General features: G+C 32.3%; 3 protein-coding genes across 3 annotated transcripts; 1 reads left to right on the plus strand and 2 right to left on the minus strand.

Moving 5' to 3' along the window:
* LOC107941962 (nucleoporin AMO1-like) lies at positions 1–981 on the plus strand. The gene is made up of 2 exons (XM_016875591.2): positions 1–845; positions 930–981. The coding sequence occupies exon 1, from the start codon at positions 139–141 to the stop codon at positions 772–774; it is 636 nt and encodes a 211-aa protein (XP_016731080.1). The 5' UTR covers positions 1–138; the 3' UTR covers positions 775–845; positions 930–981.
* Positions 982–5,463: 4,482 nt separating this feature from the next.
* On the minus strand, positions 5,464–7,927 carry LOC107941961 (uncharacterized). The gene is made up of 2 exons (XM_041087997.1): positions 6,089–7,927; positions 5,464–6,000 (listed from the first exon to the last, which is right to left on the minus strand). Exons 1-2 carry the CDS (start codon positions 7,691–7,693, stop codon positions 5,977–5,979), a joined length of 1,629 nt encoding a protein of 542 aa, XP_040943931.1. The 5' UTR covers positions 7,694–7,927; the 3' UTR covers positions 5,464–5,976.
* A 4,314-nt stretch (positions 7,928–12,241) lies between these two features.
* Positions 12,242–15,266, minus strand: LOC121202931 (uncharacterized). Its single transcript, XM_016875586.2, has one exon. The coding sequence runs from the start codon at positions 15,055–15,057 to the stop codon at positions 12,784–12,786; it is 2,274 nt and encodes a 757-aa protein (XP_016731075.1). The 5' UTR covers positions 15,058–15,266; the 3' UTR covers positions 12,242–12,783.
* Positions 15,267–20,704: the final 5,438 nt, after the last annotated feature.

Raw genomic sequence — 20,704 nt, forward strand, 5'->3', positions numbered from 1 at the left:
GTGAATTTGTTGCCATACTAAAATTTTTAGGGGATATTGTTCCTGATTCAGGATTTTGATGATCCATTTGGTGATAATCCTTTTAAAGCTGTCCCTTCAACTGACTCTGCTCCAGCTGTACAACAAATTTCCACTTCCATGACTACTTTCCAGCCTGCTACAAACCAAAATGAAGTAGCTCCTCAGCCACCTTCTGCAAGTTCCAAGACAGTCACAAATTTTGACTTTGGGAACTCATTCTCTGCAAATGCTTATTCTGCACCCAATGGCGCAAACTCCCAGTTTCTTCCTCAAGAAATGTCAACTCAAAATCGGGGAACTGCTTATAGCCAAACAACACAGCCAGGTATCTATGGTCAACAGGCACAATCAAGTGCTAATATGTACAGCCAACCGACACAGCCAAGTGCTAATCCATATGGCCAACCTGCACAGCCTGGTGCTAACGCATATGACCAACTTGGACAACCTAGTTCTAATGCATATAGCCAATCTGTGCAGCCGAGTGTTAATCCTTATAGCCAACCGCCACAGCCAGGTGCTAATCCCTACAGCCAACCTGCACGGTTTAACTCTGGGAACCTATCACGGCAGGGTTCTCTTGTTCCAGTTTCTTCACAGGGTGCTCACCAGATCACAAATTCACCCGCTGTACAAAATAATAATGATTTCCTAAGTGGCTTAATTTCAGAACCAGGGTCAAAGCCAGCACAGACGGTCACTCCCACATCAATGGGAGCACTTGCTATAGTTCCACAACCCTCAAAAGGATAAATTCGAGCTTAAGTCGGCGGTTTGGGCTGATACATTAGGCAGAGGATTGGTGAATTTGAACATATCTGGACGTAAGTAAACATTCTTCTTCTCTAAAAATTGTCATCAAGTATGTCCTTTCTGCATGATCTAACTTTATTGTTTTCGGTATGCAGCTAAAACAAATCCGTTGGCTGATATTGGAGTCGACTTTGATGCTCTAAATCGTACTATATCTTTATAAATTTAAAAAAATTAAATCAAATTTTTCTAATTTTTTAGGGAATAAAATACAATTTTATCATATATTAGTTTAAGGAATTATTTTAAGGAAATTGATCGGTTTAGAATGTGTTACAATGGTTAGTTTAAGGAAATTACGCTGATTAATTCCCTTTTTTATTTCTGAAAGTCCACTTAATTTCTTTTTTTAGTAAGGGCCATTAATATTTTTGCTATCCACAATATTATTTTGATTGATATTATTAGCAACAATTATGTAGTGGATAATAGCTTTTTAGACGTACGACTCATCCACTTTTTATTTGTGAAGGGTTGGCAAGTAAATTTCGATATATTCTAAGGGAATAAAATAAGATTACGAATTATATGACAAAAATAGCTACTGGAGATTTAAATACGATTTACACTTTTAAAGAGCCTCCAACGAGTGTTCCAATATTATTGTTGGTTGATCTTCAAGAACTCGTAATCATGAGACTTTCTCATTAGAGTTACGTTGAAAAGTTGATTTCTGCTATTTTTTTACCAAAAGAAAAATATTTTTGGTACCCATATAGATAAACTAGGTGTTAAAAAGACGGGTATCATTTAAGATGTTGAAGCCACCCGTTTTTTTTAAGGTGAAATGTTTTATAATGTTAAGGATTGAAATGGGCCTAAAAAAATATTTAAAGACCAAAATGAGAAAAACGATATAATTTAAGGACAAAAAATTAATTTTTTTTACTTCCCCCCTTTTTTTGTAATTACAACCTTAAAAATTCCATTTTTAGAAAAACAAACCTACATGCTCTTTCGTTTCTAATTGAAATAATTAATTTTTAACTTTTTAAACTAACTAATAACATTGTAAAAATATACGATCAAATTATGTTAAAAAGTAAAGTTTTTAAACTAAAAATGAGAAATAAGCATAGTAGAGGGACTAAACCCTATATTTGACCCCTTTTTATAATGTAAATTAGGAGATTTGGTAGCAAGTGTCTATGACCTCTCAAGTTCCAGAATGGGCTGCATAGAGCAGCAATAGGAGCTTCAACTCTCTAACAGGTTCTGATGCTTCTATTAAAACATGGTTTAAAGAACACAGAAATCAGGAAATTAGAGTTAAAATAATCAAATGTTCACACAAATGCCAACTTAAAACATGCTACCCTTACATTTCAACTTCAAATACGAAACCCTAGTTTGGATAATAATTACAATCAGCATTACATGTAATAAAATACTGTGTTCTCCGCCAAAGAAAAGTGGTAGTTTTGGAGTATAGTCACCACAACGCTACCTTAGTCCTCCCAATCTGAAGAACTGAAATTGTTATCGTGGACACCTAAAATGGACAATGAAGTTACATCCAGTATATTCCAAAGCCAAATCTAAACAGGGTTCACCACACTCACTCCAGTTCGGATAGTAATAAATCTTCTTAACAACAGTGGCAGAATGCTAATAAATGTCCTCACAGACTTTAATGATACTCCCGAGTTTGAGAAATGCATATTTACCAACGACACAACTGACATGAGCAGAAGTATCACATGTTGCACAATGATAAAACCAAAGGTTTGGGTCTCGACTTTCTTCACAAACATCACAAAAATGACTTTCTGAATAATTGTTATCATCATGATAAGTGACTGAAAGAAGATGTTTATCATTTTTGGGTTGGGATGTAATAGGCAACGAAAAACACCTATGATGTAAAGAAAAATCACAATCCTTACAACGTGTCAAACACTATACTATTGCATAAGAATAGAGAACAAATTGAAAAAGATGAATTTACTAAGAATTGTTTAGTATTCTTTATCTACTTGAATCAATACACTGCTAGTGTTTATATATTTGTTTTCTTGAGTAACTGCTGCTAACCAACTATATACTAGACTAAGTAACAGAATGATCTAACAGACTAACAACCTCTATACTTTAACATTCACCCAGCTTCTAAATAGGTAAAATCCGAAGTAAACTTCGAAATCGAGCAAAAATAGAGACAGATAATGGTTTTGTGAGAATATAATAGTTAACTCAAACTAAAATGTAACTTGAGACAAACAAAAATAAGTTAACCCAACTCGCCATGACCTCCTCTCAAGCTCGACTTCAAATTTTTTAAGCTTTGGTTAGTGGGGTTAAATTTCACCCTCCAATGTCCCTTGAATTGATACAACAACAAATTCTGATAAATTGCACCACAAGGCATCCTATGATTGGTCCATATATCAAGTAATGTCAAATTTTGATAGAAGTATCACATTGATTGACAAAATTAAAGTTCAAGTATTAAATTTGATATTTTGAAAGTAGAATCACCATTAGAAGATTCGATAAATTACAAGAAGCATTTTAGTCATTTTCCCATATGTAATATGATTTATCTAAACATGTACTGTCTAATTCAAGTAATATAATGCACTTTTTTTTGCAGTGTTTGGTTTTTCATACTTGTATCCTATCATTGTGAGTATGTATATATATTTGGTAGGTCCCTTTATTATAGGAATCGGATCAAATTAATATCTCTACTATTACATCGGTTAATTTAGTCCCTATATTATTACAAAGAATTAAATAAGATCAATTTTCAAAAGAGTTAATATTTACTATTTAAAAAATGTTTTTTTTATGATTTTGTAGATAAAATATTTTATTTGGAGTTGATTTGTAGATGAAAAAATAATTTCTATGATAATTTTCGAATAGTAAATATTAACTCTTTTCCACTTTAGTCTTATTGGGTGCATTCCACTTTCTAACGATTTTTGTAATTAACTTCGGTAATTTTTCTTGGTCTCTTATGGCATTTGTAATTAATTGCATTAAGCTCAGATCTCTTATTCCTTCTAACAATTTTTGTAATAAAATTATAAGATGTTAAATCATATGATAACATTGTTATGCACAAATATGACTAGAAGACTTCTTTTGTGTGTTTTCTATTTTGAAGGAGATATGTACTTGTTGAAACACACCAACCTGAAACATTCTTGTCCTTTAATGAAATAAAAGATAAGCAATGTAGTGCAATTAGAATACATAGAGCTGAAGCATCCACAACAATTACATAATTAAATACTAAATGTAATTTAAATGTGAATCTAAGAATGAGAGAAAAATGATCTAAAAAAAATTGAGTTTTTAAATGAACTTATATAAAGAAACAAACAGCTGTTGGGAGAATATAAAGCATCAAGCAAAGTCTTCATGTATGTATAATGGTCACTGGGCTAAATCTTTTGTCTCTTAATCTGTGCGGCCTTAGACGATCCGTTCGCTCCAAACTCTCCTAAGCCAACCTTTACTCCCAAAAGTGAGGATTCCTTTAGAATTCCTCTAAAGTACCAATTTGTATAGCGGAAGCAATTGTGCCAAAAGAAGCTACAAAAGAACAATAGAAAGCCACAGAAAGAATGTACACAAAATGTTTGAATAAATGCTCAAAGAATTCTATTACTTTTAAGAATTCAACTTACAAATGGATTACCTACAAATGAGGAAGGCTCTCTATTTATAGTTGAGCTCCCCCAAAACCGACGGCCAAGATCAAATTACATCGACGGATGAGATTAGCCTATTCCTTAATTTTAAGGATTTAAAAGATTACATCATATCAAATTAAATCTACATGATATGATTCCCATATTTACTAAAAATAGCTTATGTTGCCACATCTTCATTAACGGACCAATCAGACTTCAATCTGACAGGCTTCTCCAATAATTATTGGAATCGAGCTAGTTCTCGTGACAGACTTCAATCTAACAAGCTTTACACTTTGGGCCGCGACAGAATCACATTCTCCAATTACAATAAATTCTAAATTCAACAATCAAACATCAATGCAAACTTCACTAGTGTTGGCTCCAGATTATTACATGAAATTTATTTAAAACTTAAAAGTAGGAAAAACCAAATTACATTGACGACAACAACTAACATCACAAGTAACAAAGCGAAGATCAAACTCTTTTTTTCAGTCTTAAGAGTTTTCCTACAAATGATTAGATCTAAATTGCTACATAGGCCAGTCCCACCAACGGTGTAGATAACGAGGTGCTACACAATTCCAGTGGACAATATACTTGCACTCTGACTTTAAGCATTCAAGAGCCAGATCTTCACAAGGCTTACGACATTTATCACAATTTGGGTAGTAATACATCTTCTTCGCAATGGTGAGTGGATGTGGATGATATCTTACATTTTCAATGGTCTGGAATTTGACAAATGGATATTTTCCAAGAACACAATTGTCACGGGGCTAGACCTTTCGTCTCGCAATCCGTGCGGCCTTAGGCGATCTGTTCGTCCAAACTCGCCCAAGTCAGCCTTAACTCCCAAAAGAGAGGATTCTTTTAGAACTCCTCCAAGGCACCAATTTATATAGCGGAAGCAATTGTGCCAAAAGAAGCCACAAGAGAACAACAGAAAGCTAAAGAAAGAAAGCACACAAAGTGTTTGAGTAAATGCTCAAGAATTCTATTACTCTTAAGAATTCAAGTTACAATGGATGCTTTACAAATGAGGGGGAGGCTCTCTATTTATAGTTGAGCTCCCCCAAAACCGACGGTCAAGATACATGTACATCGACGGATGAGATTCACTATATCCCTTGATTTTAGGGATTTACAAGATTTACCATATCAAATCTAATCTAATCTTACAAGATATGATTCTATTCTATCTTCTAAGATTAGTTACCAAAATTGCCTAAGTTGCCATGTCTTCGTCATTGGGCCAACCAGGCTTTAATCTGATAGGCTTCTTTAGTAGCTCTCTGAATCGGGCCAGTTCTTGTGGGCTGAATGTCCCCCATCTAATCGATAGACCTCCATGGGGCGCTTCTTGCGGCATGGTCACGGGCTTTGCACTTTGGCCCGTGACAATTAACATGAGCAGAAGTATCGCATTTTGCACAGTGATAAAACCAACAGTTTGGATCTCGACTTTCTTCACAGATATCGCAATAATGATGTTCTAAATAATTGTTATCATCATAATCTGTGAGTGAAAGAATATGCTCATCTCATTTGTGAATAACTGTAATTGGAAGTGAAAAACATCCAAGATGTAGCACAAAATTGCAAACCTTACAACGAAATGCTGCCCTTGTAGTATAACCACAAGCATTGCACTTCCCATTGTAGTCTCTGTAGTAAAAGAGGGGGTGTTCATGTTTCAAACATATTTGAGCACCAGGAGTAAGAGCAAGCACACATTGGAGGCATTTTTTTGCTTTACATCCACAACATTCATAAGCAAAGGCATTACACACATTCAGACATTCTCGACACCTAAAAACCCTGTCCGAAATAAGGGCAAGAGGTTTTTGGCACAAATGATGCCAAACATCCTTCATCTTAGGTAATTCAGCACACGCTTTATGAAGGAAGAAATCACAAAATGAACAAGAGTAAAATGGTCCCGAGATTGGCAACAAACATCCGTCACAACCATTCTCATTCTTTCCAACAACGGGACTTAACATTAGATTATGTATATGCAAGAAATGTTCTATTTTTGTAGCTTCTCCAGCATCGTTGCTCTCTAAAACAGTGATGGAACTTTCATAGGGCATCTCATCTTCATCTTCTGGTGAAACTATTGAATATGAGCGTTCATCCTCTGTCACACAATGCACATGGAATATAGCATTGCACTTTGAACAATAGTAACTACCATACTCTGTATTGACTTCATCATGGCATATCATGCAATTCAAAACTCCAAAATCTTCTATGTGATGGAAATATGTGTGAAGAAGGCGATGGTCATGCCACTTACTTTTGATAATGCGAGGCCATGAAATGCAATTTTTATGGATTATAATGTTACACGTACCACATCTATGGGCAACATGATTTCCTTCGATATCACAAGTGAATGGAACTTGTCTAAAAACCAAGGTAAATGTATGTTCATGATTTGTACTCTTAATAACTTGTAATGGTGATTGTGATGCGCATTCAATGTGAACAACAAACTTACAAGGAAAGCAACCATAAACAAATCCTACAGCCTTCCGATTGGTTTCTCCACATATCTTGCAAGAGAGCCGTTCGCTATTAAATTGTAGAGCAAGAGGATGCTTGCGATGACACACATGATTCAGTTTGAAAGGAAGCTTAGCGCATTTCTCATGTAAATTAAATCCACAGGCAGGAGAGAAGTGTGTATACTTTGCTAATGGTTCCCAGCATCCAAAGTACTCTCTAACATCTTCAAGTTCTTCATCACCATTTTCATCTTCAAGTTCTTCATGACCATTTTCAGTGGAAATCAAAGGATGTTGAAGGGCAACATGCTCAAGCTCTTTCAAATTATTCTCAGCAATATTAAATGTAAACAAAGCACATTTAATATGAAAGTCAAAATGGCAAGAGCAGTGATAAACAAACTCATTTCCGCCTTTATCGCAAAAATTGCAAATGTACCGTCTAGATGAATAAGGTGCATTTTGCATAAGAAGAAGAGGATGATGAGGATGAAAAGGATGATTAAGCTCCAAAGGTGCCTCGGCACATACCTTGTGAAGATAAAACCCGCAGTGCTCCGCACAGCAAAAACATGGAGCAGACACCTTCTCCCCACACCTGGAGCAATCAGTTACACCACTTTGATTATGGATCAGCTGGTCTTGATTCAACATAAGAAGCAGGGGATGTTGGTGGCCGTAATTGTTAGACTCCTCCATTTCTCCTTCCCAAGCAATATAAATAAAGGAAAATCTTGACTCTGGGAGCAAAGTTTGAATGGGAAAACAAGATTACAAGCGAAGAAAGATAATGATTGAGGAAGTGGGAGAGCATTTGATATTTAGAGGCAGCGGTCAACTCAATTAGCTAGTGAATGCTTTTATTCAAGATTACACATGCTGTTCATGGTGGGTTGATTTGATATTCATGAGATTTATTGAAATCAATTTTGTTTACAGTTTCAGCCTTCAATTATTGTAGCGAACCACAACAAGAACTTTAAACAACTCTACCCAACTTTCATCTAACACATACAAGAGCAATTAATGAGTTGTCGGGATAAGTTTGGCAATCTTTTTACACAAGATAGGCAGTGGAATATTAGGGGGTTAGCAGGACTCGCACTCTTTAAAATGAAAAGTTGTTCATTTTCTTAAAATTTTAAATTAATAATAATAAAATTATATTTTTATTTTTCTTAAAACCAATAAAATTTTAATTTAATTTTTTAAAAACTATAAAAAAAATAATTAAAAATTTAAATTTAAATTTACCCCTTTAAAATTTTTTTCTTCTTTAAGTAAAAGCTAGATACTAATAATCATTTTCTTTTTTTACATTGTTCTAAACTTCACTTTTTTGATTAAATGGGAGGCTAATAAAATCACTTTAAATCTCTCTATCTGAGATTTTTTTTTCTGTATGGATTGTTTTTGTCAAAAATATTAAACCGGAAAATTGTTGGGAGTCATGTTTTATATCTAAAGTAATAAATACTTCATGATTTATTGTCGTGCATATCTTAAAAATATATATAATAATTAAATGCATTAAAACAAAGCTAAAAAAAGTTTTCTATCGCATTAAAAAATATTTATATTAAAAAATTACTATCATAAATATAATAGAGTTAATTATTACTGGATTGGTGATTTAATATAAATATAATTATAATTATTTAATATATATAATTAATATAATTTTTTTAGGATTAAATCTCAAATTATATTTGAACTTTGATTTAATGTGTAATTGTGTATATGAACTTTAATTTGGTGTAATTATACACATGAAACTCTAATTGTGGTTCAAATGTATTCTTCTAACTTTAATTTTTGGTTTAATCATGCACATTTAAAGAAATAAATAAATCAATTAATTTCTATATTAGATAAATATAATTATTTATGTATGCAATGTAATGACCTGAAAGCCATGGGTATCGGAAAGTGTATTTTCGGGTCTCCGTTTTCGGAAAACGGATCGGTAAATATTTAATAAAAATATTTACGAAGTTAGTTGTGTGGTTAATTAGATTTTGATTAGCTGAATTTGCTTAATTTAAGAGTAATTAGGTGTAAGGACTGTATAGGAAGAAAGTTAAATTATAGATTAGAGAAAAGTGAAGGGACTAAATAAGCAATTAAACCTCAAATTAACAAGTGTGTGGTATTGGTAATGACATGTGTAACATTTAAATACAAACATTTATAATAATTATTACTTTCTTATTATTTAAGTAAATATTATTATATTATTATATTATTATATTGTATTGTTATAATAATTAAAACATAAAATAAATGAAATAAAAAGAATAGAAAGAAAAGAACAAAGTAGAACGAAATAGAGAAGAAAAAGAGAGAAAGAAAAATGAGAAGAAAAAATTAGGGTTTTCAAGGGTTTAAAGCTTAATTGGTAAGTCAATTTAGTCTATTTTCTTGTAATTTTTATGTTTTTAGAATCCTAGTATTAAATGCTACTTAACCTATGTTGAAATTTAAGAAAATATTGAATTTTTAGATGTTGTTCATGTTGAATAATTTAAGTATTTGTGATTAAATTGATAACATTTTAAGTTAGAAATGAAAAAGGGATTGAATTGTAAAATAAATTATAAGTGTTGAGTATTAGGGACTAAATTGTAAAAATTTAAAATTTAGGGATTTGAGTGAAATTAGAGAGTTGAATTTAGTCTAACGCGGAAATTGAATGAAAATATGGAATTGGTTTTGAAGAAATAAAGTTAGTATCGGTTTAGGGACTAAATTGGAATTTATGCAAAAATTTGAATAAAAATTGAAATATTCAATGTGAAAATTGTATTGTATTGATGAATTTTAATTGTTTTAACTTTCGTAGCTAACGCTGTACCGGAAACTTTGACTAAAAAAAGGAAAAGATAAAGTCGATGAGGAGTAGCTCGGAAATTCTAACTTGTATTTCTATAATCTGATTAATTATTACTTGTTGTATTTTGATTTAAATGTTTATGGTAAGTAAATAAGGTAAGTGTTAGCATTTTTTATATTCAATTGAATGTATGTGAAATTGTGATTTATGTGATAATTGCGTATTAGATAATTGTGGCATTAGAAAAGTGAATTGAAACCCAATTAACTGTATCGGGCTAAGTCGGATATAAATTGCATGCCATAAGATTGAAAGAGTTTAGGGATAGTTTGACTTTGAGTCGATGAGACACTGGGTGTCAAATTATTACTTCGGATAAATTCGATGAGGTACTGGGTACTAATTTACTTCGGCATGGCCAACGAGACACTGGGTGTCAACTTATTGTTTTGAATTATCCGATGAGGCACTGATGCCAAACTGGTGTGTTTTGGTTGGATTCATGTATCCGTCCCAGTCTGTTTCAGGTTAATTGGGGTTATTGAATAAAATAGTGTTATGATTGATATTGAGTGGTGATTTGAAATATGGTTAAAGACACATGATTTGTGTATTTATGAATTGAATATGAATGAACAATATTGTTGCTCAAATGATTTGTGTTCATATTGTGAAAAGCTATCTCGGGTGGCAAATGATAAAAATTGAATGTGTTATAAATACCTTATTTATGAATTGAATAATTGTATGACTATAGTTATTGTATGTTATATTATTTTACTTTTAAGCATTCGGATTATAGAAATACCGCTGAGTTTAAACTCAGTGTATGGTTTGTTTTCAGTGCGCAGGTTAGGTTAAAGTCAGATTACCTATTCAGCATCCATCAATGATCCCGAAATTAAAACGTGGTGATGTATATTTCTTTTTGTGTCGGCATGTACCTAGGATGTCTTATGCTTGTCATTTTGGGAAGTGAATGTAAGTGATGTTATAAGATGATATTGGTTACTTATATACATGATTATACGTGTTAAGTTGAGGTTTAATATGGAATGTTTAAGTTGATGCATAAGTAATAAGAGTGATATAGGCAAATTTGGGTTGAAATTGTTATGAATTTAGAATTGGCTTAAATGGTGTTTTATTTGATTGTTTTGATAATATATGTGAAGTACCTATGAGGGTACATTGGTTAGGAAACTAGGATGACTGTTTTGACATGTTTTAAAAGTATTAAATTGTGTTTTAAAGTGATTGAACGATTGGTTTTTGAGTTGCTTGGTGTTCAAGGTTGCAAGGAAAGGTAAATTTGATGTTTAAGGTTCATTTTGAGTCCATACGGCCAGACATATGGGCATGTGACTGGACCTTGTGAGACATGTGTCTAACACATGGGTGTGTGTCCCCTACACGTAGGAAAATTTTTGAAATTTTGCGAAAAATTTCTGAAGTACCCGATTTAGTCCCGATTTGTTTCCAACACATATTTTGGGCCTCGAGGCTCATAAAAGGGATAATATGATGTAATTATGATGTGTAGGCTAGATGATTATATAATGTTCATATTTGATCTAAAAAGTCCGCTAATGCTCCGTAACCCTGTTTTGACAACGAATATGGGTTACAGTGCAATATATAAACATAAAATGATCTTATATAAATAATTATGTTAATAATATATAAGAATTAGATCAAATCAAAATTTCATATATAAAATTGCATAAAACCAAAAGTTTATGTATGCAATTGCATATTAAATTATAGTTAATATACAGTTTTGAAATTTATCCTTATTTTTTATAACATAATATATTTAAGGAAGGCTAGACTTGAGTCAAAAATTATTGTTAAAGATTTAGCCTATATAGAAAACAGTCCTACATTTAAACAAAATAACACAGAAATTAGGAAATTATAGTTTGAATAATCAAAAGGCAATCAATAAATACGAAAGCTAGTTTGGATAAAAAAAACAATCAGCATTACAAGTAATAAAGTCAGGACCACACTCTGGGTTCGCCGCAAAATAAAATTGGTAGTTTTGGACTATAGTCACCTAAACTTCACCTTAGTCCTCCGAATTTTAAGGACATTTACCATGGATAATGAAGTTGCATGCAGTACATTCAAGAGCCAAATCTAAACACGGCTCACCACACTTACTGCAGTTCGGATAGTAATAAATCTCCTTAACAAAAGTGAGAGGGTGCTCATGAACGTCTTCTATTACTTCAACAGTACTCCCAAGTTTGATGAATGGATAGTCACCAAGAACACAACTGATATGAGCAGAAGTATCACATGTTGAGCAATGGTAAAATCAAAGATTTGGTGGCAATTCCAATTATGGGTTTCAGACAAAAGCTATAGAGATTCCTTTATCAAAATAACAAACTTTCCAAAGCATTTACTTCACAAGGCATGCATGCATACATTTAAAGAAAATAACACACAAATCAGAATACTATAGTCTGAATAATCAAAAGGCAATCATTTTCCAACTCAAAACATGCTTCCCTTACAATACGAAACCCTAGTCTGCATAATAATTACAGTCAGCATTACATGTAATAATGTCAGGACTCAGGAAATTTACCATGGATAATCGAAACAGGACTCACCACACTTACCGCAGTTCGGATGGTAATAAATCTTCACATTTATAGGCAAAAGCATTAGACAACCAAAGACGTTGTACACACTCAAAAACATCATTTGAAGTAAGGTCTAATGCTGGTCCGCAACAACGATGCCAAACATGCTTTACTTATGGTAACTCGGCGCAAACTTTATGGAGAAAGAAACCACACTATGTACAATAGTAAAATGAAGCCACGATCGGTAACAACCACCCATCACAACATTTATCACAACATTTATCATCATACTCGCCTACGCTGTCACTTAATATTAAGTAATGAATATGCTTGAAATGTTCTATTACTGTGGCTTCTCAAGCATCATTCCTTTCAAGAACCTTGGTTATGGAGCTGACAGACTCATCAGGAGATTCCTCATCTTCATTTTCTACTATTGCATATGAATCTTTATACTTCATTACACACTCCATGTGAAATATAACAGGGCACTTTGAACAATAGTAACTACTATGCTCTGTATTGACTTCATCATGGCATATTATGCAATCCAAAACTCTAAAATCTTCTATGCGAAGGAAATATTGGAGAAAAAGGCGATGATCATGCCACTTGCTTCTGATGATGCGTGGCAATGAAGCGCACTTTTTATGGATAATGAAGTTGCACGCAGTACATTCAAAAGCCAAATCGAAACAGGGCTTACCACACTTACCGCAGTTCGGATAGTAATAAATCTTCTTAACAACAGTGAGAGGGTGCTCATGAACATCCTCACGTAGTTTAAAGATACTCCCAAGTTTGAGGAATGGATATTCACTAAGAACACAATTGATATGAGCAGAAATATCACATGTTGCACAATTGTAAAACCAAAGATTTGGATCTCGACTTTCTTCACATACATCACAAAAATGGCTTTCTGAATAACTGTTATCATCACCATAAGTGAGTGAAAGAAGATGTTGATCATTTTTGTATTGGAATGTAATAGGCAACGAAAAGCATTTATGATCCAAAGAGAAATCGCAATCCTTACAACGGAACAACCCTTTGATACCATCTTTACCACAAGCAACACATCGCCCTATATATTTGGAGTAGAAAAGAAGAGGGTGTTTATGTCCTAGACATGTGCGAGCACCAGGTGTAAGAGCAATTATACATCGAAAGCATGTACGTGTCTCACATTCTTCACATTTATAGGCAAAAGCATTAGACAACCAAAGACATTGTACACACTCAAATACTTCATTTGAAATAAGGACTAATGGTGGTCGGCAACGATGATGCCAAACATGCTTTACCTTTGGTAACTCAACACAAACTTTATGGAGAAAGAAATCACACTGTGTACAGTAGTAAAATGAAGCCACGATCGGTAACAAGCACCCACCACAACATTTATCATCATACTCGCCTACTCTGTCACTTAATATTAAGTAATGATTATGCTTGAAATGTTCTATTACTGTGGCTTCTCCAGCATCATTCCTTTCAAGAACCTTGGTTATGGAGCTGACAGACTCATCAGTTGATTTCTCATCTTCATTTTCTACTATTTCATATGAATCTTTATCCTTCATCACACACTTCACATGGAATATAACAGTGCACTTTGAACAATAGTAACTACCATGCTCTGTATTGACTTCATCATGGCACATTATGCAATCCAAAACTCTAAAATCTTCTATGCTAAGGAAATATTTGTGAAAAAGGCGATGATCATGCCACTTGCTTTTGATGATGCGTGGCAATGAAGTGCACTTTTTATGGACCATAATGTTACATGTACAACATATGTAGGAAGCGCAACTTCCTTCAGTACCACATGCATCACAAATGAATGATGATCTCCTTGTAAACAAAGTGAAAGGATGTTCATGGCTTTTATCTTCAACAATAAGATCTAAAGATTCTGATACACATTCAATGTGAACAACAAACTTACACGGAGAACAACCATAAACAAATCCTCTTCGCCTTGTTACTTGGCATATCTTGCAAGAGAGTCGTTCGCTATTAAATTGTAGAGTAAGAGGATGCTTGTGATGGCACTTATGATTTAGTTTGAAAGGAAGCTTAGCGCATTTTTCATGTAAATTAAATCTACAGTCAGGAGAAAAGTGTGCATACTTTGCTAATGGTTCCCAACATCCAAAGCACTTACTAACATCTTCAAGTTCTTCATCACCATTGCTAGTGGAAATCAAAGGAAGTTGAAGGGCAAAATGGTCAAGCTCTTTCAAATTATTCTCAGCAATATTAAATGTAAACAAAGCACATTTAATATGAAAGTCCAATCCGCAAGAGCAGTGATAAATGAACTTCTTACATGTTTTATCACAGAAATCGCAAACACACCTTAAGTGAGAAGAATAAGGTGGGTTTTGCAGAAGAACAAGAGGATGATGAGGATGAAAAGGATGATTAAGCTCCAAAGGTGCGTCGGCACATGCCTTGTGAAGATAAAACCCACAGTGCTCCACACAGCAAAAACATGGAACAGACACCTCCTCCCCGCACCTGGAGCAATGAGTTACACCACTTTGATTGCGGATCAGCTGGTCTTGATTCAAGATAAGAAGCAGGGGATGTTGGTGGCCATAATTGTTAGACTCCTCCATTTCTCCTTCCCCCAAGCAATATAAATAAAGGAAAAAGCTTGATTTTGGGAGCAAAGATTGAAAGGGAAAACAAGATTACTAAGTGAAGAAAGATAAAGATAGAGGAAGTGGGAGAGCATTTGATATTTAGAGGCAAAGGCAGAGGGTCGCTTATAGTAAACCATAGAGGTGAAGTCAATTAGGTAGTCAATGCTTTTATCTTATCTTCACACTTGCTTTTGAGGTTGGGTTGATTTGATATTCATGACTAAATTTATGAGATTTTTTTATTAATCCTTTTTTGTTTTATTTCGAAATTCCCGTATTATTTTATACTATACACCACTTTCCTCCTTCAATTATTGTGGTGAACCAATGATGTCGAAAATAGTAAATAAGCACAACCCGAACTTTAAAGAATTCTACCCAAATTATCAAGTCAACAAATTAATGTGTAATTAACATTTAATATTTGATTAAAGTGTTGATGTGCAAAAAGAAACCACTTTTGGTAGAAAGTGTGTCTTACATTGTGTGCTTTCAACTAAAAATGTCTTTTCTCTTTTAAAAGCAGTTTATTTATTTAAATTTTAAAAAATTCGATTTATTTTTCTAAATTTCTTTTTTAAAATGGTCTTTTATTTAATTTGTCTAGTAATAATTTTACTTCAATTTTAAAATTTGAAAAATAGATAAATTAAATTTTAAAAAATAAAAGTATAAAGATTAAATTTTAAATTTATGAATAATACAACAGTGACTGTGCTTGGCATTGAATTGGGGCCACTCGTCGTGGCCTCCATTTCTCCTTCCCCAAGCAATATAAATAAAGGAAAAGCTTGATTTTGGGAGGAAAATTTGAATGGGAAAACAAGATTACAAGTGAAGAAAGATAATGATTGAGGAAGTGGGAGAGCATTTGATATTTAGTGGCAAAGGCTCACTTATAGTAAGATCCTGACGGCGGTGGCTAGGGCTAAGGAAGAAAGAAAAAATAATCTATCATTCCTTTACAAGATAAATATATAATTTTTTTAACACTTACTCTAATTCATGAATTCTTTTATTAAAATAGTATTTAAAAAATTTCAAGTTAATCTAAATATTAACTATTTGAACTAACTAATAATATTATAAACCTACCTCAGCACTAGACTATTGAAAGCATTCCCGTAATCTCCAACGCAATGACCACATATATCCGCAAGGATACCTTTCGATAACGACAATAGTCTGGAAGATTGGTTTTCAAATGTTATTTCTTGTTTCATTTTTCACATGTGCTAACACGAACATGTTTACACTACACGCTCTTAGAAGAGAAACTTGAAAAGAAATGATCTTTAAAAACAATTTCTTGTGAAAGAGGCTGTTTTCATTTTTCTATGAACGAGAAAGGAAAACTTATAACAATAAACAGACTTATCAGAGAAAATTGTGTTTCATTGTCAAGATTGATGTCCTTTGAAATTTTCCCAAATTTGTTTAGTAAGTGGGAATTACTTTTTAAAACTACTGTGTAATAATTTAGCAAAATTAATTTCATGTTATGATGGTAGAGACATTTCACACTGAATTTAACTAAATCTGAAATAAAACTTAATAAATCAGGATCCATGTCAAATCATCGTGAACGAATGAAGAAAAAAAAATTATAACCTTTAAGGTAACTGGAGCCGCCGGTCTTAATTTTTTTTTCTTATATACAAAACTTGATTCTTAAAGGAATTGATATAATAACATGAAAATTCGTCATATAAAAAAAACATAAATATTGCTAATATAATCAAACTGATATGTTTAGCCAAAACATAATAAAAAATGTTATGATTAATAAATCCATAAAAAATTAATGATAAATTATCAATCACGTTTTAATAGCCAAGCATTAAATTATATCTTATAAGAATAATATTCATATATAGGTAATAAATTACTGGACCAAATCAATTGAAGTCAAAATCACATGGGTTAGGTCATTGTGAATTGAAAGACAGTAATTTACAAAAGACAATATCAAAAATTGAAAGTAGAAATTACGTAGGTTTAGTCTACAGTAATTTCAATTTCAAAGGAAAAGTTAAATCTTCAGATTGAATCATAATTAAACAAAACTTAAAAGAAATTTATCATGAATTTTAAAAATTCAACATGAAATATCATATCTATGAAATTTGAAAATCGAATCAATCAAAATTAATAGAGAATCAATTCATTTTCAGAGAATTCAACATGACGAGGCTCGGATGCCACTTGTTAAAATTATAAAATAAATCTGAAATAAAATTTAATAAACCAGGATCTATCATGTCAAATCATCAAGAATAAATCAAGAACAGAATTAGATGAGAAAGTGTACCTGAATCCATGAATTCCTTGAAATCTACAGATCTTGGAGATTTGATCTTTCAAATTAACACACAAAAAATTTAAAGAATAATTTGTTCTCTCTTTCCTAAGGATAAGGATATTAGAAAAGATATTTGTTATGTAATTTGGGGACCATGACCCTAATATTTTTAACCTTGGCATATTAGTTCTAATTCCTACTTAGCCCATCATGGATTAGAATTTGATTAGAACTCAATTACTAGAGTCTCTACACATATTTGACCCATACTTTATTTAATAATTAAAGCCCAATAAAACTTTAACCAAATTAGATCACTTTTAATTTAGGCTAACCTATCATGATAGTAAATAATAACATATAATTACCTTTATTATATATATGGTAACACCATCCACATTCAGTATCTCCCAACAACAAATTCCTACATCTAATCCTTATCCTTCTATTTGGATATTTTTCAAAAAAACTGTAACATCTTTGCTACACCTTCCACAATTAAACATACAACTAATGTATAGACAACCAATGGAAGAGTTTCTTTCGCTGTCATTGTGCACCTCAAAATCACTTCACCTTATACCATTTTGCCTTGTTTTGGGAACAGTGAAGTTCCTAGCATAACTAGGGCTTGAATGTTGCCGACATTAGCAAAGTGCATAATGCATTCTTGTGTGCAAGGTCTCATTTCCATTATCCATACATGATGAACTATGTTGTTCAAGTTTACTACCCTCAACACACACTCTCTCTAAAACTATTTCGAACAAAAACATCAATTCTTCTATAGTAGTCACATAATAGTGTAACAATTGGGAACCGTGTGGCTCAAAAGACTCCTATATTCCAGTGGTCATAAGGTCGTGTGACACACCTCCGTATGCCAGCTCATGTGGTACAAAACATGTCATTTTTAAACTTGTTACAAACAACATAAACTTTTAACACATTTATGCATACCAAATATATACCAAACGTTCATTTATCTATGCACAAAACTTCCATACATTCAAACAAGAAAACATAAACCAAATCAACATCTCATTCGAACCATTTCACCTCCAACATCTATCACTCATGCATTTCAATTATGACTCAATCCAGCACCATACATTTATGTACAATAATCTCACACTAAACACCATTCATATACTTTAAGCATAAACATGTCAAGTTGTCTTTATGTACTCTTTTAAACATTATGATCAAGCATCCAAAAATCCACATTGTTCCTAGTTCAAACTCAAGGACATTAAAAGTAGACATATGTACAAAGAAAACCCACATAATCGTGTTCGGAACACTTAAAACACTACCAATTAGAAGTTGGATAGTGTATGCGGCAACTTGATCTGATCGACATGTTCAGCAAAATGTTAACCATAGAAAAAACGGAATTGAGTAAGCATTTTATATGCTTAGTAAGCTCATAGGTAAAATACATGTAAACTTACCTTGGACCCAAAAATATGCAATAAAAACAATTAACATAATATTATAAACTTGACATAACAATTCACAAGGGATAGGTGAGTTCATCTCATTGCCAAATAGCAGAATATTTCAACATTTGACATATTATTCAATTTAATCCATTCACATAGGTATAATACTTTCATTCATATCATTTATTGTTTATACTCAAATCATATTAGCCCGATGAACTATAGCAAGTATCTTTGAATACTCGGGTACCTACATCAAACCAGAGAGCACCGTAGTACTATATAGAGGCACCGAAGTGCAAACATGTATAAGCGCACATCTAACCCTATCGACATGCCAACTGTATCCTATTCATCACTACATTCGCACGAGCTTAATTTATACATAGATAAACAATTCTTTATATTTTAATCCAAGGCTCACTTTTTTTACCATTTTGCAAACAATTCAAAATATATTAAACATACATACATTCATAGTACAATTACATGAAAATTTAAATAAGCACATACCGTATGAACTTACAAAAAAAAGCTAATGAGTTGTAGGGACTATTCAACAATTTTTCCTTTTTTCAATTATCTTCAACTTGCTTCAAATATTGATCTATATGATAATTAATTTCAAATTATCAATTTCAATTACCTTATAATGTCTAATTACATGCATATGACCTTTTAATTTTATATTAAAAAATTTCTTTAAAGTGTTACTGTTTATTCAATTTAGTCCCTGGAACCGAAATTGCCATAATTATCAAATTTGAGCCTCGATTTCGAAATTGATCTCAAATCCATCCTCAACTAACTCACTAGCAGCATAAAGCATATATTTTCATCCCACTATTTATAAATTTCACACTTTAGTCCTTTATAGCAAAACTATCAAAATCTCACTTTACAATTTAGTCCTCCTTAGCATCTAAGCTTAACATGCAACCATTTAACATCAAAAGCTTCAATAATAATCAACGAAAACATTTCAAAACTTTAATAGTTTCACAAATTAATCCTTGGGTTAGCTAAATCAAGCTCTCGAGATATCAAAAAATATAAAATTACAAAAAGGGCTAAATTGGAATACCTAAATAAGTGTCGAAAGCTTCAAAGCCCTAGAGAGATTCTCTTCATTGGAGAAATTAGTGGAAGGGAGGAAGATGAACAAATGTTTTTTTCTCTTCTTTCACCATACCTACTTGTTTCTTTTAATTATAACATTTTATGTTATTTTAATTATAAATTATAATAATATACCATATAAAATTTAACCAAACTGTCCACTAGAATTCCAATTGGTCCTTAATTTAAGTTTTTCACTTATAAATCTATAATAATTTAATTTTTACTATTTTTACAATTTAGTCTTTATACCAAAATTAATTATTTAATTAACGAAATTAAAAGATTAAATCCTAACTAAACTTTATATTAATCTTGTAATAACAATATTTACGACCTCATTCGTTAAAAATGATGTTCCAAAATCACTTTTTCCGAAACTATTGAAGAATGGGCTCTTACAATTTTCCTGATTGATTTCCTTTCAATGCAACTGTGCTTCAAATACAATCACCCAAAACCATTAATGGGTCAATTCAAACCTACAATTCAAACACCATTGAATCGCAATCTTCCTTTCAAACACCAAATCTCATTGTGTCATAGTCTACGCATTAGAACAACTCTCTCTCCCACTTACCATTAATAGTTGCAACATCCACAATTGATTAGTCATTTTGTATTTGTATACAATAACAACACCAAAAGCAAAAAAAAAAATGAAACAACAACCCATTATAATAATAAAAAAACAACTACTACCATCGTTTTCCCAAAAACCAAAAAGGAAACAACTTACAAAAAGTATAACTAA

The sequence above is a fragment of the Gossypium hirsutum genome, chromosome D02, assembly GCF_007990345.1.
Source record: "Gossypium hirsutum isolate 1008001.06 chromosome D02, Gossypium_hirsutum_v2.1, whole genome shotgun sequence".
Lineage (NCBI taxonomy): Eukaryota > Viridiplantae > Streptophyta > Magnoliopsida > Malvales > Malvaceae > Gossypium > Gossypium hirsutum.

What these genes read in the sequence shown, in the direction of transcription:
- LOC107941962 (XM_016875591.2), top strand. Translation starts at nt 139, where the DNA reads ATGACTACTTTCCAGCCTGCTACAAACCAAAATGAAGTAGCTCCTCAG.
- LOC107941961 (XM_041087997.1), bottom strand. Translation starts at nt 7,693, where the DNA reads ATGGAGGAGTCTAACAATTACGGCCACCAACATCCCCTGCTTCTTATG. An exon ending in GGGCAGCATTTCGTTGTAAG is followed by an intron (nt 6,001 to 6,088) that starts GTTTGCAATTTT and finishes TTTCACTCACAG; the next exon opens with ATTATGATGATAACAATTAT.
- LOC121202931 (XM_016875586.2), bottom strand. Translation starts at nt 15,057, where the DNA reads ATGGAGGAGTCTAACAATTATGGCCACCAACATCCCCTGCTTCTTATC.